This window comes from Melanaphis sacchari, unplaced genomic scaffold (assembly GCF_002803265.2).
Source record: "Melanaphis sacchari strain LSU unplaced genomic scaffold, SCAv2.0 Contig65_pilon_pilon, whole genome shotgun sequence".
In the NCBI taxonomy this organism is placed as follows: Eukaryota; Metazoa; Arthropoda; class Insecta; order Hemiptera; family Aphididae; genus Melanaphis; species Melanaphis sacchari.
In genome coordinates this window covers 2,318,454-2,340,140 of record NW_020271469.1, presented here as the reverse complement: position 1 = coordinate 2,340,140, position 21,687 = coordinate 2,318,454, and the positions used below count along the sequence as shown (strand labels likewise).

The window sequence follows — 21,687 nt, the reverse complement described above, 5'->3', positions numbered from 1 at the left end:
ATGGTGATTATGCGAAGGGGGTTGAAGGGAGGGGAACTGCTACTGGCCGACGTCCAAACTAATGACCGCCTTATAGTAGTATATGTCGAGAATTCTTATACACGCAATGACGGTGCTTCTATAAAGCACCGATGCCAATGTCCAGTAAAATATATATATAATATAATACGACGTCATCACCGTTCGTTACAATTATAAGTACTGGCTATAACCAAAACTTTTTTTATCTAAATTTGCTGGTATATATCTCACAAACCCGTTGATCTTACTTGATGATATCGTAATATATTATGTTTTTAAAATTCTTATACAGATACGAATGTAGTGTGGTGTTAAAAATAAATTGAATCACGTCAAAACGACTTTTAAATGTAAACGCACACCACTATAATATTTAAAATTCATATAATATATAATAATACAAATATTATACGCCTATATAAAGGAACGCCGGAAATATTAAGTCACAGCAGGGTATGCCTAATCGTAAAAATACCTATATCATTACAAGCATAGTATAATATACGACTTTATAATAATATTAGGTATAACCATAACAATAATTTCCGCAATATAATACCATAGGTACTATACTGTACACGCAATATTTTATAAAAAAAAAAAAAAAAAATCGTTATTTTTAATAAATAATACTATTACTTTTGGCATATTTATTACAATTTTTTTGTACAACAAATATTATAATAACGTTTGCGTAATACGGTTTGATTGGTTTACACTACCCGTGTTTCTAAAAAAGGTATAACATAGCAATAATGACAATTCAGAAACTGCGTAATACGTAACTACGTATTACTTAACGATACAATTGGTAATATTTTAAAAATTTAAATTAAAAACATGATTCTGAGGAAAGCCGTATTATACTCAATATCAGATCAATAACTATTTATGAAAGAACAATTTAAGGAATACAATAATTTTATTTCACTTAAAAAAATAAATAGAAAGTTATTGTAAAATTTAATAATTTTTATCATAAAAAATTATCTTGAAATAGATATTTATTATAACTGTTATATTACGTTTTCGATAACATTTTTTCACTAAAAATTTAATTCATCAGTAACTGGAAACTAAATTTAAGCGGCGATGTGACCAACTAATAGGAAATATGTTCTGGTTTCGTCAAAGCTTATCGACTATCAAATCCATAATTTTAAAGTATTTATTCATAAAATATATTATGTTTTTATATTTATTATTTAAACGATGTGTAAATATAAAAAAAGATTTTGAATTTTTTTTAATTTAAATAAATACAAACTGTTAACATTTATAAATTAAAAATTTTCAAGTTTAAATAAACATTCAAAATAGTTTTGGTTAAGATCACGATACGTATAGGTATGAATGTATAAAATATATTATTAATACGTATTACATATAATTATATGAGTGATATTGTTTATCTTCCTCAAAAATTGCCCGTGATAACTCATAATTAATCGAACATCACTAGATTTTAGGATCAAAATACTCATGTGAATTTTAATAATCATTTTCATTTAAAATTATGTAAATAAAAAACAAAGATAAAATTAATACTCATTATAATAAAAATAATTAATTTATATAATAAAAACACTTTCAGTTCTAAATCAACACTATTTTATTTAAATATTCGCAATAATAATAATAATAATAAAATAATCAAATTCATTTCCAAAAAAAAAAAAAAAAATAATAAAAGTACAAGAAAAAATAGTATTCTAACGGATAATTGAGCCAAGCGATTTACCTCGGTCGAAGCCATCGAATTTTGTCCTACGTCTTTGTGCAATTACTGACTACGGTTTGTGGTAGTCAAGCGTTTCTTTCGAGGTGAACGAAATATTGATTGACAACACACTAATCCACACAATTTTTAAATTTATCCCTCACATTATGCGTTTAATATTACAATAGGTAGATACCGCCACTACAGGCACCTGGTTACTTGCCTTTTAATTATTTAAATAACGCGTGTTCATACATAATTACATAATAATTTAATTTTTAATCATTTGTATGCTGAATTAATATGAAAATAATTTAATTGTCTAATAAAATGTATACAAAATATCTATAGTTCAATGTGTACAATACGATTTATTATATTTAAATTCAACTATTTATCACCGAACAAAATAAACGCGTTTCATATTTACTAAGAAAATTATATCTATCATTAATAAATATATATCTATAGTCACATTATTGCTGATATAGTATCATGAATATGAATTCATGACAGTGCAATAGATAATGGAGCTCACTATAAAATGTATACAAAATCCATGTCACATTGAAACTTGAAAGGTCAAAAGACACCAAGCAAATTGTTAATCTATATATCATTAAACTTTATTGAATTAAAATTTGTAATACATATTGATAAAAATAAATGAATTTTATAATACACCTACTTAGGCACCACCAACTTAAAAAAAAAATTCGCGTGCAAGTCAAACATAAAAATAATGTTTTTTTTTATCTTTCAAAAATATTCTTCAACACGCCAAGTTCAAAAACTTAATTATAACATGTAGATTGCAGATAAACATGAAAATAACAAACAAATCAATAAAAAATGAAAATGTTAGTTTTAATTTTCTTCGAGAACATATTTACACTATAAATACAAAAAATGTGTGCAAGAAAATGGTACTACTCATTTTTTGTAATCATAAATAAAAGAAGTTTAAAATAACAAATTTCTAGCACAGGTTGTCTATCTGGTGGAAATAACTTTTTAGCTTTTAAACAATTGAAACATAAAAAATTAAAACAAATGATATAATAAAGTTAAAATTTAAATATTATTTGACAATTAATTATAAATAGTAGTAATATTAATTGTAATTTGTAAGCTGAAAATTATAACATTGACTATTTAAGAGTATTCAAAGTTAAAACAAACTTAAATAGTTAGCAAAACAAATTTTTTTGATCTAATTCAAATGACGATTATAACTTAAAAGTTAGAAGTATATGGTTAGTTGCTTAAACTTTTAAAATAATTACACTATTATATCAACATTTTATTTTTCTAAAAATCTTAAAATTTAATTTTGTTTTTAAAAATTGTATACTTTGGCTAACCATAAAACAAAAACTAAATATTATGTTTTTATTTTTCACCGTCTATTAATGTATATAAATATAATATTTAAAATCACTATAAATTTAATGACAAATTTAAATATAAAATTGTAAAGGAATTACTTATACTTTAAACTAGTACCTAAAATTTAAATTGATTTAAAATTTAACATTTTGTAAAAATTGCCTATTTTAAACCCCTTAAAAACTGGTGTGTGAAATCCATTTAGTATGAATAATACGTACAGAAAACAGAAGATAGACATTTAAGTTTAGATAATAATTTTGAAGTAAAATAAAAATTTTTGGATTTTTTGTTTCGTGTACCTATTATCTGTATTATAAAATTAATATAACAATATGGTTTATAAGAATTTCTTTTCAAAATTGTAATCATTAATATTGGCTTTTTTTATACATCTGTGCTCTTAATCGTTATTTCTTTAATATCATGACAGATTTGGGATCTGATAAGTAGCAAGTGAAACAATATTATTATATATGTAATATGTATACAAATACTCTTATGTACGTACATCCATCGAGTATTTTTCCCTGGACAAACTCGTTTTATTCACCACTGTTGACTGTTCGTTTGAGATTCGAGGTTAACAACAGCACCAAAGGCAAACTCGAATGACCGGTTTCACGTATTCATTTCTTTCTCTCTCATTTTGTACATTTATCTGTCAGTTCGTATCTTATGTATATATACATATATACTATACAGTGATATACATATTACATATACAATTTTATAATGTAAAAAAATTATTACTAAACTACTGTAGAACACTTTAACACCAATCATTGCTATGAGACCGGAACAATTTTAACGCTTTCATCATTAAAATCGTTAAATGTGTTTTATATACGTTTATTGTATCATAAAATAACTATACAAATAGGTACATATATATACAAAGGGATTAGTATAGTTTGTTAAAACAGCATTTATATAGTTTATACCTAACATTTTATTCGAGCTATAAACCTTCATTTGTGTAAAATAATTTTAAATTTTAAAACGAAAAGAGAGTGAGTTATTTATTGTTTTTTTGTTTTAGAAATAAAAATAATAAAATGGCAACTTTTTGCGTATAGTAAATATTATAATACGATGACAATTAAATATTTAAATTCTTATTAATGATAAAAATTAAAGTATAAAATTACCTACCTTTTGCCATGTAATTTTAATTTTAATGTACATAAATTAATATTCTTTATTCTAGTTTTCTTTAACAATTACTTAATATTAAATTCTAAGAATTACACGTGAAAAAACATAATATTAAATAGGGCTTTAAACTAATTATTAACTACTATAGGTACATCATTAAATAAAATATTTTTTTGTACAATAAATGGAAAGTTGTATAATAGTGTAATTATTTTTTTTAAATTTCAACTTAAAGGAGCATAAGGAAACTATACGTACGTCAATTTAAGCGTCCTACTTCTACAAAATATTATCTGTTTGACAATATTATTAAAATGTTGTATATGTCGTATAGTATACTATACTACTTGTGTATAGTTGCACACCAGCCGGAAGCCGGATATCCGTATGAACACTCATAATAATATATAAGTGTAGGGAGAATCGATGGCATTTCCTTGGCAACCAGGTATAATCAAAACATCCGAAATCCACTCCCTCCAAATAACGTTATTAAAAACTGGATATGGACGACGTCTAAATACATATAAGATTCTCAGTCACGTGTCGGTAAATTTCCTATCCTATTATTGCGGTCAGTGGTTTACTGACCATTAAATGTTATATATGTATGTCGAAGATTATTGAACTTGAATGACGAATTATTTAGTTAATTATGTATAAAAATATAATAAAATAATTGAAAATAAAATATTATTTGTCTGTTGACGAACTATTTCTATTTTCTAATATACGTCACAATAATTATTGATGAATTGTATCAAAATCTCTATTGTGAATAATAAGAAAAGATTATTAAGTTTTATTATAATATTTATATTTGTTACAACAAATTAAATTTTTTTTTTTTTTTTTTATTTGTTTTGTAATATTTATATAATATTTCAGAATTAAGATTTATACTTAATATTAGTATTATATTAATTTTTATTAGACGATTTAATTTTAAGTTTAATTAAACTTTAATTTTAGTAACTACATTATATAACTAAATAACTATCATATGAATCTTTTTAAAGTATTGACGTCATCGAGGCCAAGGCAACATTATTTCACCTTAGTACCTACTTTACCAAAGTAAATCTAAATAAATTAACCCGGTGTATACAAATAGATGTTTTGAGCACTAAACTTAGAAAGAATATAAAATCCGATAATAACATAATAGAACCCAAGGCTTTACACAACGTCCATATCAATAGAAGTATAAGTTTTTTGGTACCATTGTACTCTTTGTACATATTATCTAATTTAACCTAACCGACAAGTCAAATTCGAATTATTTTAATAACATTTTAGAAACTTGATGATTATTAATTAATTCTCTGTAGATATTATTATATTTCAAGGCTCCTCTTTGCTAATTAAGAGGGCGCATCAGAAAAAATGTATCCTTTGTCTATACGTAAATACATAATGTATAGTAAAGACCACTTAAGTATTTCACTCATTGTGATTACATCATTTATCACTAAAGGTATCATTGACTATAATAATAGCTATAGTAAATAATATTATCTATATTTCATCGGAAGTTATTAAATGTTTTGATTTTTAAGAAACTATTTAGTATTTATTTATTTTTATTTTTAGTTATTTAAAATTAATAATAACTTTTTTTAAATAAAAATATTGAAAATATCTTCCAACAAGACACATGTTTATTGTTAATCTTAATAATTGTTATAATATCTTAATTTCAACAATGTATAATCACAATATAAGGAAGGTTAATTATAAAGGTTTCAGTAAAATTATTACGCGAGTAAGACGGAGAAAAAAAATTATACTGTAATACGCTCATAAAAAACATATGTAATATTGTTTAAATATATTATCGTAAAATTTTTTACACAGAAAATAATTGTATCCTAAAAATTAAATATATGAATAAACGTTAATAGTTTTATTAAAATTTGAAACTATGAAACACGTTATGCTTAATGTGAAAAAATGAGAGAATTTTATTATTAGGTACCAATGTAAATCTAATTTATTATTAAAAATTCAACAATTCATATAGCTGCAGTACGAGTGTCATGGCATAAACGTCATTTTTTAAGTATCAAGATACACAAAGAAGTAAAAAAATATATTTCCTCACTAATTTTTTTTGTAATGTTTTATAACTAAATAGACAATATATTTAAATAATAAATACTTCAATTTTTGATTCAAATTCAAGCCTTCTATGAAAAAAATATTTATCAATAAATATATTTATAAGAAACATTTTTATTTGGATATTGTAAAAAAGGTTAAGTAAATCATAACGAATACGAAATAATTCAACTTAATGTAACGCTTTTATTATTCATTATTGTAAATTGAATAATGTAAAACATGTTCGTCTATATTTTTATGTAAAAAAAAAAAAAATGTTTTCATGATTAGCCTTTTATATTAAGAAAAAATCCAGTAGTGTTAAAGCAGGTTAAACCTTTTTATGCCATCCCTAAACTAAATTGGTTTTCAAGTGCAGCTCTTTTATTTATATTATGTACATATTTAATTATTACTTGTGATAACGAAACTTGGGAGTTTTTTAATTACTATGGGTCATATAAATGAAGTACTCTTGCGTTTAACATTACACTCTAAATAATATAAATTATATGTATCCATGCACTTATAGTACTTACTTTATACATTTATATTAGAAAAGGTAAAGTATAAAATCCTATCCACACAGTCCCAAAAACATTGAATAAAATTTGTACACAGTCATTAAATAATACGAAACTCCGACAAAAAAAAAAACGCACACTCCGAAACGTTAGCGGTACGAGTAAAAAACACTGGGTGTAACTAGGTAGACTAACAACACAGACCTGTTATTGGTGTTACCTGACGTACCTGTTGTGATCAGTCGAGGTCGCTAACCGACTAGAAACGACAATCGTCGACCACAGACGATGTAGACATTCCCATAATAATATTACTATCATGATGAGTTAAGGCGAAAGAGTTATTTATTTTTTTACACTTACTCTTAAAGACTTTTACAGGAATTAAAGAATTTACAATACACAAGTGAAAGTAATCGATGGAAGAAGAACTGGACATTTTAGAATGTTAATATCTTCAACAAATATTAATAGTATTATTATTAGTTTTTTAGAATTTTTTTTTTTTTTTTTGTTATAGTTGTGAGAATTTCTAACGATGTTAATTCATCGTTTATTGGAAAATCCGATAGATATTTAAAGAATTTTTTGATAAAATTTAGAATTTTTATTACAAAACGAGTGTCATACGAGTTTTTTCTATTTTAAAATAACTGACACTAGAATAAATTACACCACGATTTTAAATTATTACATTTCTTTTTGCATGAAAAATTATACAAACACATTTACACTATCAACTGTGTTGATTAATAAATAATAATACATAATATACTACAGCAGGCAAGCAGCGAACATCACAGCAAAAATAATAAAGACACCAAGTGTAAACATATTATAAATTTATATAGAATAGGCATTGTGTTTTCAATTTCTTTTTTTTTTATATATATATATATTAACTAGTGTTAATTCTTCAGGAAAAAAGTGTAACATTTAATGTTTTCTGATAGTCTAACTCATCTTATATAAAATGTTTGGGAAATTAAATACTTTAAAAATAAACGAATGTTCAAATACTTAGAGTATAAATTAAATACGCAATAAATACGGTAAATACATATTATTAGAATTAAAAATGTACATACCTTTTTTAACTCGAGGTTTTAAATTCATGCATATGGTTCTTGTAACAATACACTGTAACAACGTTTTTATATTTCAGTGCAATTTTAATAAATATTTAAATGTTGTACAACGCTTTTAATTTATTTAATTACTCACCTGATAGAGATAAGATAATAAATCGTCGCGATTCATTTCTGCAATTTGTTGTCCATTAATTGCGAATATTTCATCACCGGTTTCAAAATCCGCGCGATCGACTTTTGAGCCTTAATTAATCGATTAGTTTTAATTATTATAAATAAATGAAATCCAATTATAATATAATATTAATAAAAAATAAAATATGGTAAAATATGTCTTAAATTTGTATCAAGTAGGTAGGTACTAGTATTTTAGATTCTAAGCTAAAACATAATTATGATTTAAGTATATTTATTTCAGGACATAATAATAAACATTTACATTTATTTTAATAATATTTTCTATAGATATTTTGATTTAAAAACTATAAAAAAGTAGGATTTATTAAAATTATATAATTATTATGGATTATTCTAATTTACTAAAAATAATAATAATATATTTTGATCTAATGCAAAAACAAAAATGAGCATTCACAATCGGAAAAATATACAAAACATTCTGATACCAAATAACACTTAATATTGTGTTTCGAATTTGATAAATGATGAGTTATCAATATTTTAAAATAGTAAATAATGCTTTAAAAATATTCTACCTTGCAATTTTGAGATGGTAGTGCAAATGAAAATTGTCTAAAAGGTCTATAATACGTCAAATGTATTTCATCACATTTTTTAAATTTTTTTATTAATTATTGAATCACAGAAAAATTTGGGCACGAATTCTTATTGTTCGTCCACAGAATTTTTATGTAAAAATAAAACAGTATTGCTTAGTTACCTAAAAGTTTGGCTTTATTATCTTCGGTTTCTTTGAGTATTAGTACGTATCCACTGAGATCCATGGTTTGAATTATAATATCAGGTCAATATGTGTTAAACACAACCCTGATAATAAAAATATTCTAATAAATCGGAGTTTTTCCTCCTCTTCGTTGTCGCTGTCACTGTCGCTCTCACAATCTGAATCAGAATTCTCAGCCATATTGTTCGTGAATTGAAGCTATTTGGAGCATAGCCTACTAAATTATTCCTGAAACAAAAATATTAATCGTTCATTTCCATTTAAGGTATAATTATTAATTAACTCAAGTTCACAGTTTAAAGACGAATTCTCTAATAAATAATGTTTAATGTTAACCTCTAACTATTATTTTATTACTTTAAATATTAAGTACTTAAATGATGTGTACAATGTATTTTGTAATTTGGTAACTACTTTTTAAAATATTGATATAAATACAATTAAAATAGTTATCATGTTCCCAGAACTATTGAAGTTTTTGAATATCTATAAATATTAATTTAATTTATTACTATTTTGTGTATAAGTTATTTGTAATTTAAAAAATCTTGAAAAATTTACCAAACAAAAACAATTAATTTTTAACAATGACCCTACATATTATGCTACGATAAGGCATGTAAATACGTATATGAAATATCATTTAAATGTTATAAAAGGGTTAGTTTAAACACACGAATTCAAGACTTAAATAAATTGTTTTAAATTCTACCTATGTAATTAATAGGGAATATTTTTTTAAACCATAAACAATATTATTGGTTAAAATTTCGGTTTAAAATAATTTAGGTAGGTAATTAAATAGCTTATATTTTTATTTTTTCATGCTCAATAACTTTAAACGTATTTATAATAAATTAACAGATTAATAGTATATATTTTAAGGATAGTTTAAAGTATTTATAATTATTATACTGGACTTTTAAAATATTTATATGGATATGTATATAGTTACCGAATTTTACAATTATTAATGTTATTATACTTATTAGTTATTAGTAAATATTTACAGGTTATGTTTTTAATCAGTTGTGAATGTTGTGATCCACCCTGAATTTAAAATTATGTAATTTATGTTTTAACATTAAATTCATTTTCAATTTCAATTTCTAGTATCTTTAAAAATTGTTGAATAATCAGTATTTTTTACTATTTATTTAAATTTCAAAAGACTCTCAAACCACTTTAAAATATATCTCATTAGGAAGTTGTACGTGTCGGGTTTTTAATTTTAATAAATTACTGATATTCTGAAAATTATATTTCTAAAGAATATAATTTATCATTTAGTTTATAGGAGTATTAAATTAACCGTGATATTATTTTTAATATAATAAATTAAAACATACATGCATCAAAGTAAGACACATTTTAAATAATTTTCTTTGCCCAATTAAAACCAATTATAAAATAAAATGTAATTATCTCAAATAATCTTTTTTAATGACAATTGATAGTTAATACAGGCAAAAATAAGTATCTTAAATTACATAAATACTGCTATAATTGATAACGAAATTAGCTATGGCGTAGTACATAAAAACTTTTAATATTATTGTAAAATATTAAGAACAATACGAGTTTTTGTAGAGAACACAGTTTACATTTTGATTAATGGTCCTGAAAGGAGCAATTTGTTTAATATACAATAATTACTACTATAATTAAGAGGCATGTGGGAAGTAGTCCCACTAAAAGATGTTAAATATCATCTTGAAGCTCATTCAAATTTCCAAATGAATACGTATTACAGTTATTTCCATTCAAAAGTTTAAATTACTTTTTAGAAATAAATGCCTATTTATACATATCTATGTATAAAATAATATATACAAGTATAATTTTTATAAAAATCCTAAAATTTTATAATAACTATCGTAAAATAAATTAATGTTAATATTAAAATTTAAAATAGTTCATCATAAACAATAAGTTTAAATTTGCTGTTTATTTATTTATATTTTTTATATTTTCATTAATGAAATTATTAAAATAAATGGTTATTTTAACAACTTAAATTAGGTACCTACAAAAGCTTGTGATAAAACTACGTTTTAATGCACATAGTTTACGGTTTACAATTATGTATTTTAATTGATTCTCGTATAGCTTACTGATGTTCAATATCTTTACAGTGTAAGTGTATGACCTGCCTTAATATAAAAATAAGAAACTTTGTTTCTTTCGTCTCTTATGTAAATCAAAAATCCTTTAAAATATTATTTAAGAATAAAAACAGTACCTACAAGCATTAAGGTTTGAGAACAGAAATATATACCTATTCAAACTACCCCAGTAAGTTAAGAGTAATAAACCGACTTTACGTAGGTCTAAAGTAAAGAGTCTGAACGTCGTTCTTTTATATCATTTAGCAGTTTAAGCTCACTTTAATATCTATTCATTTACTTAAATTATTAAAATTAACAAATGAAAAATTAACAGTTGATTGGTACTATTTTCTGAATTTTACGTATATAATTTATGTAGAGTGATTGCAATAAGAATATAAGATATGTATAATGTTTACTTATTTTGATATACCTGGACTTATAAAGTATTAGAATAAATATGAAATACATATTTTTAATATGTCTTTTGTTTTTTGTATTTTATAATTTATGTTCATGAGAAAAATATACCTAATATCTAAATACAAATAACATGAAAATAATCCATCACTTAATAGTCAAAATTGTGATTTTAGTATATTTTTTGGCAAAATTAAAAAAAATTTATTAGGTATTTAAATAAATTTTACAAGTATGATTCTATAATAATTTATAAATTAAAAATTAAGATAACTATAAAAATTTACTACTTTTACATATTTTGTTTGTATAAATTCAGTGAATACAAATTGGATGATTTGTGGAGAAGATGATTAGGAAAATTGAAATAAACGGTATATTGAACTTATATTATGTATCAATAATACTCGAATACGTATTCTGAATTCAAAAGTGATGTGCATGACGTGTACGTATAATATACTTACTTGACTCGGAGAATCCCAGTGCGGTGGTCGACAGTGTATTGTATTTTGTTGTGATACAATGACGTTATAATTTAACTACCTATATTATAAATCAATATTAATAATAATAATAATAATAATGACAATAAAAAATGTATTGCTCCGGATTTTCAAACGCAATCTCGAAAAACCAAAACGCTCCGACGAACTACCCTATAAGACCGTTTTCGGCGGTGTATTATTATTATGGTGTATTTATAGGAATCGATGTGCCGTGAACGATAAAAAAAAAAAAAAAAAGCAGCGTTATTATCACATAATATATAATATAATACAGTGGTGTGTGCGTGTTATTAATATTATTATTATTATTATTATTATTACTATTATTATTATCTTCGTCGACGACGACGTTCGTCCGTCCGTACGGTACGGCCCGCGCACTCACCGAAACGCACAACACACACACACACACAAACGCTCACAAACACGCGAGCGGGCGCACGCACGCACACACACGCAAACACACACGCGAGCGCACACGTACCTCTAAAATATTATCTCTGGAGAGAAGTATTGCCGGGAGAACGACGACGGCGGCGGCGGCGACGGCGACGACGACTACGAGGCGGCGAGTGCCCATGGAATAACGGGGCGGCGAGACAGGGTCGGGGCTGCGCGGTGGAGTAGGTGGTCTCACGAGGCATTGTCGTTCGGCGGAGTAACGGGCGGCGCGCTGTGCGCGTGCACTGCGCCTCCGAGCCCCTCTGCGTGGCCGGCGGTCCGAGCTCTCGGGGGCGCGCTGCTGCCGTTTATTGATCAGCGGCGGCGGCGGCGGCGGCTGGGCGATCCGCACGCAGCATCCGCGTCGGCCCCGACGCGACGTACATTACGCATTCCCGATGAGCGGTGGGCCCCCCCTCGACCCCCGCGCCAGGGGGTAGTCGCGCGGGTGACCGCGTTCCGGTAACCGCGAAAAGCGCGCACGTGGACCGGGCGCTGTACGTTACCATGATACGCGTATAGGTATTACGTACAAGCGCGCAAGCGCATACACGTCCACGTCGTTGTCGCCGCTACCGGTGCGCATTTCGAATTCTGACGTGTTGACGACGACGATGAACGTGTAGACGTAATAGGCGTTGTTCGAGAGGGGGGCTTACAGGGCTCAGTCCCCTCAAAACGAAATATTCTTAAGTCAGTTTTGTCGCGATAAGACGTAAAATATCGTAAATAATAATATGAGACAACGAGTGTTTAATCGTTTTTGGTTTGCGACAAAATATATTATATTCATACGAAATCAACTAAGATCATAGATACCTATATACTTATTAATTATTATTGAATGCAATTTTACGTCCAGATTTAATCCCAGAACTAGGTTCTTATATATCTAAGTGTAGGTTGAGTAGTCATATAACATACTTTTGTTATTTATGCCATTCGATAAACCGATAGGGCAACTATGGGGTAGTACAATGGTTAACACAAATCTTCGGCTGCTGTCGGTTCAATATTAGGAAATATATTAGTATCTACATAAAAAGATTAGTAAACGATGGTCTATAGTCTACTTCTTTGCTGATGAAATAGTTACCATTTCACTAAAAAAAAAATAAATGTCATTTTAAAGCATATTAATGGTTAATTATTATGCTTTAATGAGATGGACAAATGAGGGGAAATATTAAACGATATCGTCTATCTATGTATATTTAGTGTGATAGAATTGAGTACCTATATAAAAATAAGTTATGTGAATTCTAAAACACGTCAAGGTTGTTACCATATAATATGTATTATAATTTATAGTGGTAACTATGAGAAATTATGTCCTATTCTAATCTTTTTTATACATGTCAACAAGTCCTAGCTACATGAATATAAACATAAGAGTAGGGAATATCTTAAAATATATTTTTAGTTATTTATTTAAATAATTTTTTTGAGGAGTTATTCGTTTATTTTTAGAAATTTTAAGGTAGTATTACATTTTTTTAGAAACTTTTTAGAATTTCAATACCCAATTTTTATTATGAATAGAAAAAATATTATGTAGAATATACACGTATTTAATTAACTATATTAACTATTTGTAAACGAGTTTAGAAGTCTGGATTAGCGTCATACGTTTTTTGGAAATCTCTTGCCCATGCTCTTATTGAAACTTAAATTGCTTATTATATTTAATACTTATCAAAAAAAAAAATCAATATTAATAATTCCTTTGAATTTTTATTAATTGATTCCACCAATTACTAAAAGCTATATAAAATTTTTATAGTATATTGAATTAAATTTGATTTTAAAGAAATAAATAGCAAACATTTTTTATAAATGTATAACTAATGTTGTACTTTGTTTAAAATAAGAATCATTCAATACTACCATAAGAAGTCACTAAAAAAAAAACCTAATGAATTATTTCTATTGAGTGGTGCTTTATTATACGCTAACGTGAAAAATCTAAACTTTTAATCTTTGTATCGTATTTTAACGCTTCTAATAACAGTAAATTATATGTATAAGTTATTAAGACATAATATAACTATGAGTATTCTAAAAAAATATATTACATGAAACAACTGGCTTTCTGATTTCAGTACTTATTAAACGGTATACTAACGTGAAATTGTGGGGAAAAAAAATATAATATACGCACCATAGCGCCACCAATATGAGTTTGAAGTTGACAGTAATAGCAGTAAAATCAGGAAGTGGAAACTAATAAAGTAATAAGCATTTAGCAATACAACCAATGTTTGAAAGTAAAAAAAAATACCACTCAGAACACTGCAATGACCGGGTGTTGTCCAACGTGTCTCGGTTCGGCTCACTTCGGCGCTCAATATAGTGACGCGTGACGTGAAATAAAATCTAAAAGTAAAGCATATTATGTAGTCGGTTAAAATACTAAAAATGTATTATCAAAAACTGTTATACTATTATACTTAAGTAGTACGTACAGGCACAAGTTTAAAACAATCACAACACATCGACTATCATGAGCGCTTAAATTTAAATTTGTATAACTTTAAAACTCGAACATCTATCATAAAATATGCCTAAAACATATTGTAAAAATTTTAAAATGTATATTATACATAAATTAAAAATCCCTGAACAGTTTAAACATTTGAAAAATAAAAAATACATAAACATAATAGAAAGTACCTATGCAATATTATAATCAATTAAATTATTGAAATAAAATACAATAGTAATTACTGCTTTTATGACAAAATAGTGTAAGTATTTTATGATCTTTGTCTTATAATTTCATTAACGAAATGAGTCATGTATTATATGCATCCTAAGTAGTTAGATTTTCAAGTATAAAAAACCTACAACGTTAAATTGACCATGTATTTATAATTTATATCAAATAAATTGCTTAGTCTGATGATTTTGTACAAAGGAAGAGTACCCATAGGCTATAACAGATACTAAATATGCTGGTAAGTATCAAAACACATAAAAAAATATTACAAAATCTATGCCTAATATACAAAAATGTATTTATTTTATTTAGAATATTTAACACCAATTGTACATGCTGATTAATTTTTATTCACAAAGATTGATAAATAAAATGACTCACACATAAATGATCACCTACATTATATTATTTTAGTAGCTTTTTACCTGCTGACTACTTTAGTGCTACTTACGTAGTGGGTACCAGGTATAGATTAAATATACTAGTATATTTACACTACATATACACAATACACAGGGAGTATAATCACTTGCCCCAAATATGAATATAAATTGAACTTTAAAGTACGTTACACGTTTATAACATAACGTTATAATAATGAAAAAATTGTGAATTCGTGTAAAATAGTATGATATAGTATAATAAACATATGGCGTAATAATCAATTTAACGCTTCATCTATTAAATACATTTCTTCTTGAATTTGAATTCCCGAACATCTGGCGTTTAATTATTGTTACACCAACTAGTAATAGATAATAATCGTATCATCAAATAATATTTAACTTTAAGATTATTTAATTTTTATAAGTGATATACATTAAATTATTGTAATAAAAAAGTAATTATAATATTAAAAGTGTATCAAATTACACACGACAATACAATATAAAATTCAATAATTCAAATTAGTAGCATTCTTATAATGTTATATACAGGTGACTGAACTTACATTTATTTAAAAGTTATGTATAACTTATAATATACTCATACATATAATAATAAAATATGCATAAGTTTTTTATAATAAAACCTCAATAGTAGGTAGCTAATTTCATTATGTAATATAAATAAATATTTTATCAAGCACGAGTAGCAAATGTCTACAATCTGCGTATATATGATATACTTAATAATTACTATGTGCCCATGTATTTCACTTTAGGAACTTTAATATGCTTAGTATACACTATACTTATATAATTTAATGATTTTCATAAATCATTTGTAATAAATAGATACAAATAATTGAAAATAAATTGAATAGTAATCATAATCATAATATAAATAATGCACATATTGAAATTAACACTTTTGTTAGCACATTACAGTCATAATTAAAATACAAAATATACATTATTTCGAGTAAAATTATTATTATTATTTTTATTATTGAAAATAATAAAATTTCGGACAAAAAGGTAAACATATGATTTCACAAGTTTTCAGTGTTTTTTCTTTCCGTATAAAACTACTTTTGGAAAATTATTCCAGCTTTTCCACAATTTGAATTAGCAAATTTGAATTGACTCATTTCAAATTAGCATGTACTTATATGTACTCAAAACTCAAAAGTTAAAATTACAGTATAATCATATAATATTCACATCTCGTATGTCTCGTAAAGCCGTACGTATCGACAGTATCTCACGCCTTTTATTATCCAGTCATCTAATTTCTTCTTTGATATACTTATACGATAAAAATCGATTAGTCAACCGTATATCTTAGTTGTATTATTGCTAACTGTTACCTATACAATATTATTTATCAGAATATTACCTATTATATATTTTAAAACAGAAATATCTGTACAATATTTTAAAATTGGATGTTACGAGAGTAAATTTGGAGATGTACAAATTTTAAGATCAAAGTTAGAATTAGCATTTTTGGGTATACACTTTTTTTTTAGTTTTATTGTTAAATAATATTGATGCACAAATGATATAAGACCTTTTAAATGGCTGATGCGCAAATTATGTATAACCCAAAATCAAACCATACGCAACTGTCTTACAAAAAAATGTCAAAATTAACAATAGCGATGCGCAAACGACAACCGAGTCAACTGACGCTGTCGAAGCTGGATAACTTATCTTGGGGAAAATATTAATCAATTTCTAGTTATGTAGCTCGATGATCATTTAATGATGTTTATTAAACGTTGTATGAAAAAATAAAATCAAACCATTTCAACGATCATAAACGAGATTACATTACAAGAAAAAACGAACATGCCTTGTTAAATTGTAGTATTTTGATAATTTTTTTTACAAGAATCTGTTGAAATTATTTATCAGTATAAGAATAAGTTAAAATTCCGTAGATAACTAATAATTAGATTCTATATAAATAATATATTTATATTTTTGTAAATATTTGCAAAATCACCAATTATACTATAATATATTTATATTAATTGCATGATATTAATATTATTTTTAATGAATAATTTTATCCTATATAACAGTTCAAACAGCTCAAACCATATTTTATTTACCTATTTAAAATACGAATGATACGACTTGATTTTGCTCAGTAATATTGTGCTCAATTATGTAACATATTAACATTTGTATAATATTTATGACGTTATTATTAAAATATTAACGTTATTTTAGGATAATGTCACGATGTAGGTAATAGATATGTTTAAAATATAAATATTAGCAATAAGCGCCATGCACCCAAGTCCGTGCTAACGTGTCTAACCACGTATAAATATTATTTTTATCAAATCTAAAAAAAATTGTTAGTCCGGAGATAATTGGTAGTTTTTATGAATATTGGTCAACAAACTAGACGTACTTACTTAATAAATAAATAGTGAACAAAAACAACTTCTTACTCGTAGCCGGTATTATTATTTATCAAATACTATTACACAAAAATTAACAATATTGTCACTGACTATATAGTATATTATACTCATTCACTAACTACAAGTAACGATAAATTGTGCTATAACTTACGCTAAAATAATTTATAGACTATGTATCCAATCGAGCCGGACAACCGCTACCAACGTGATTATTTTACAGAACCAAATGTGACCTTTAGTTTAAGTATGATAATTTTATATTATTATTAATTATAATTAAAAACAGTATTTGATGTTTTTCCAAATAGTACAGTGATTTTATTATTAACAAATTCTAAAATTAAGTTAGGTAAGTACACATTATTTAAAGATGCATCATATTCAGTTCACAAGCCATCATCCATAAAATATTTAAGCCAATCAAGTCTTTAAAAAACATAATGAATCGTCCCCAAAAGCAGTTTTAATCATTAACTATATTTCTGTAGCATTTTTACCAAATTTCAAACAAAACTTGATGCACAAATTAATTTATATTTATCGAAGACACCAAACGAAATAAATTAACTCAATTATTTAACCATAAATAACATATAATCGTCTAAAGTTTATAAATAATAATATCCATCGACGATTAGGTTCACACAATTTTGTAATACTAGTATGTAAGACGAAATAGAAAAAAATCAATCTTTTAAAATGTTATTAAAAATATGGGCGTTTATTTTTAAATTATTAAAATATATTGATGATTTAATCTTATAAATTTCAAAATAATAGTAGAGTTCAATACCTAGTTGAAATTGAAACGTAGTACATAGAAAACATGTGAGAAAACCTCACATATTATAAACAATTTATGGATTGAAGAAAAGAATAAACTGAAAATGAAAACAGTATAGCAATATTGATAGTGAAAATACTTTTTTCATAAACATTACAATATATCTAATATGTATATTGAACAGTGTTTTATGATTATTGATTAAGAAATCCATGTAGTTGTTACTTTATTAGCAATAGACAATAATATAATATTATAATAGTAATAACTTATTACTTATTAGAAGAAATCCGTTCTTTCAACAAATATTGTAATACTAGTACACTATCAACAGTTAAATTTTTTTTACCATAAACAAAAATATTATTTATTTAAAATCTGTATGCTAGGTATAGTAGATGCATTATGCAATTGGCCAATTTTAATTATTTAACCGATTAATCATTTACTTATTTAATAATTTTGTTGTTGTTATTGTTATATTGAATTTAAAAATTTCTATTATGTACTTCAATTTATTTACAAGAATTTGCTTGGAATTCTGATACTTAACATTGATTTCTTTTTTTTGTCTCAATTTTTGATGTTCAAAGTTTTAGAATTGTAATGTAATAATAATTATATGCAAAACGTAAAATAATAATAAATTCATATCAATATTATTATTTAATATTTACTATTATAAAATGTAATATGCTTTGTTTAAGGCGATTGGGTATAGGCAATATATAGGCATACAAAACTAACACAACTTAATATTGATATTTGACTATAAGTAAACACGATAATAATATTAAGTTTACACAAAATAAGTAACAGCACTTTGCTGTAATACCTTAGAACGTACCTACAACTTATTAGAAATTGACTTTTATATATAATATGTACAATTCATATTAATTCATAATATCGAAACAATGTATGTAATTACCGCCTCTGCCAATACCTACTCATTTTTTCGTAGCATACAGGTACGCGTTTCCGACTTCCGCCTTCTTCATTCGATTGACTAACATCGCTCATCGTCGTCATCAAACCTTGGACGATTTCATGACTTCATTGTGTATAATTGATTTTCACAAAGATTACGATTAGTAAAAGCATTGACTATAGAATAGACTATTCTATAATCAATGGTAAAAGCTAAAATAAAATGGACTCCGTATCTATATTTGATTATACTATACCATAAACTTATCATCTTATTGACTTAACACATTAGGTTATTTTAGGTATTAATGATATTATAAACATATCAATACACGTCATGTGCTTATTGTGCATTTTTGCCATAGGACATGTACCTAGGTCCTAGGTACTCTAAGTATACCTAATGAATAATAAATCTAACCAATAACCATATCCACGTAGGTACCACGAATTGAGATACAGGTGCGTACTTATATAGTATAACTAGGGCTCGGATGTTTATAGTGTTTATACACTTAAAACTACTGTAATATGCATGCATTTATGCACTAAAAAATTACGAAATATGCAATCAAAATATGCGCTAAATATTATAAAATATATATTTTTAACCAATAAAAATGTCGAAAAATGCACAAAAAATGTTATTTAAATTCATAAAATATAAATATTTAATTTTTATTACCTAGTAGTTATTTTTTTTTTAATATAATTTTAAATACATGTTTTAAATTTACATAGCGTTTTATTTATTTTAATTTACATTATTATTTATTAATTAGGTATTACCATTATGGTATTTTTAGCGTTATACTGTGTTACCTACTATGGTTTTTTTAATTTGTTCAAATTTGTAACTGCATCTTATATCATTAAGTAAATTTTTGTAATATGAAAAGCTCCATTCTACATCAACTGATGTTATCTTAGACCTTGTCCAATTAAGTACCCATAATTTCGAACAAACACGGTAAGTCGATAATAAATATTTATATTTTACATCAATGCTTGGTAGGTTGTAGACTGTAATTACCACCTATACAATTTATAAATACAAATTGTGAAATTAATTGTATAGTTCGATAATTAAATTGTTTTTTTTAAAAAAATGTTCTGAAATATGCATTTTTATTTTTAAAATGCCAAAATATGCAAAATAAAAATAATATTATTTGATTCAGTATAACATGAATTAAATTTGTATCCAGGTTAGCATTAAATAATAGATTTTTTTCAGGCAATTTGTTGAGGTAATAGTTTAATATTGGTATTTATTTTTAATGCATCAACAATAAAGTTTAGCTTTAAACCATTTAAATTAATTAGTTACTTAAGATATATGTATATATTCTATATGACTATAGAGTATTAAATTATAAAACAAAATTCATATATAATATACATAATATTATCTATAACATATAAAAATAATTCCAAATTCCAATTTTAATAGAAGGCATTCAAGGACTAAACTGACACAAGAGATACATCATAATACTCAACAGAATTAACCAAACACATTAAACATCTTAAACAAAAACGTATTAAATAAAACTCCATAAATTTTAATTATTTTGTTGCATTCCAAATAAAAACAATCATGCAATATACAAAATTAGTTTTCACTGAAACAAGCAACTACAACCAAAGTTTGATGTTCTAAAAAACTCTTAGTATACTTAATAAATTTTACATATGTTATTAAAACTACTTGCAATAAAATCCTTGACTAACCTTAGATGATAATATGCAATATTTGATTAATTTTATTTTAGTAAAATAATAATAATAATGACTTTTATGTATATATATATATAAACAACGATTAATGAATTAACAATCTTAAAATATCCAGTCTATGTATTCTGGTATGGCAAAACAGTTAAAAACATATTATAAATTGAAAAGAAAATATATATAAGTGTAATATATTAGTCACCACTTATTGGTTTTTGAGTATATGGACTTAAATATATTAGTTTCAAAGTGAATCCAATAAGTGGTGACTACTGTATCATAAA

General features: G+C 25.3%; 1 protein-coding gene across 2 annotated transcripts in view; it reads right to left on the bottom strand.

Moving 5' to 3' along the window:
* LOC112600510 (MAGUK p55 subfamily member 5) overlaps positions 1-12,504 on the bottom strand; it is a 49,889-nt gene extending 37,385 nt beyond the window's left edge. Inside the window, exons 1-5 of one of the 2 annotated variants that reach the window (XM_025347750.1) lie at positions 12,290-12,504; positions 11,927-12,005; positions 8,908-9,159; positions 8,140-8,249; positions 8,004-8,055 (exon numbers count right to left, since the gene is read on the bottom strand). In XM_025347750.1, coding sequence (XP_025203535.1) covers positions 8,004-8,055; positions 8,140-8,249; positions 8,908-8,971 — 226 coding nt within the window. In that variant the 5' untranslated portion in view covers positions 8,972-9,159; positions 11,927-12,005; positions 12,290-12,504. Of the gene's footprint in view, positions 1-6,930; positions 7,112-8,003; positions 8,056-8,139; positions 8,250-8,907; positions 9,160-11,926; positions 12,006-12,289 lie in introns of those variants that run through there. The other variant, XM_025347751.1, reaches the window with a different exon arrangement.
* Positions 12,505-21,687: the final 9,183 nt, after the last annotated feature.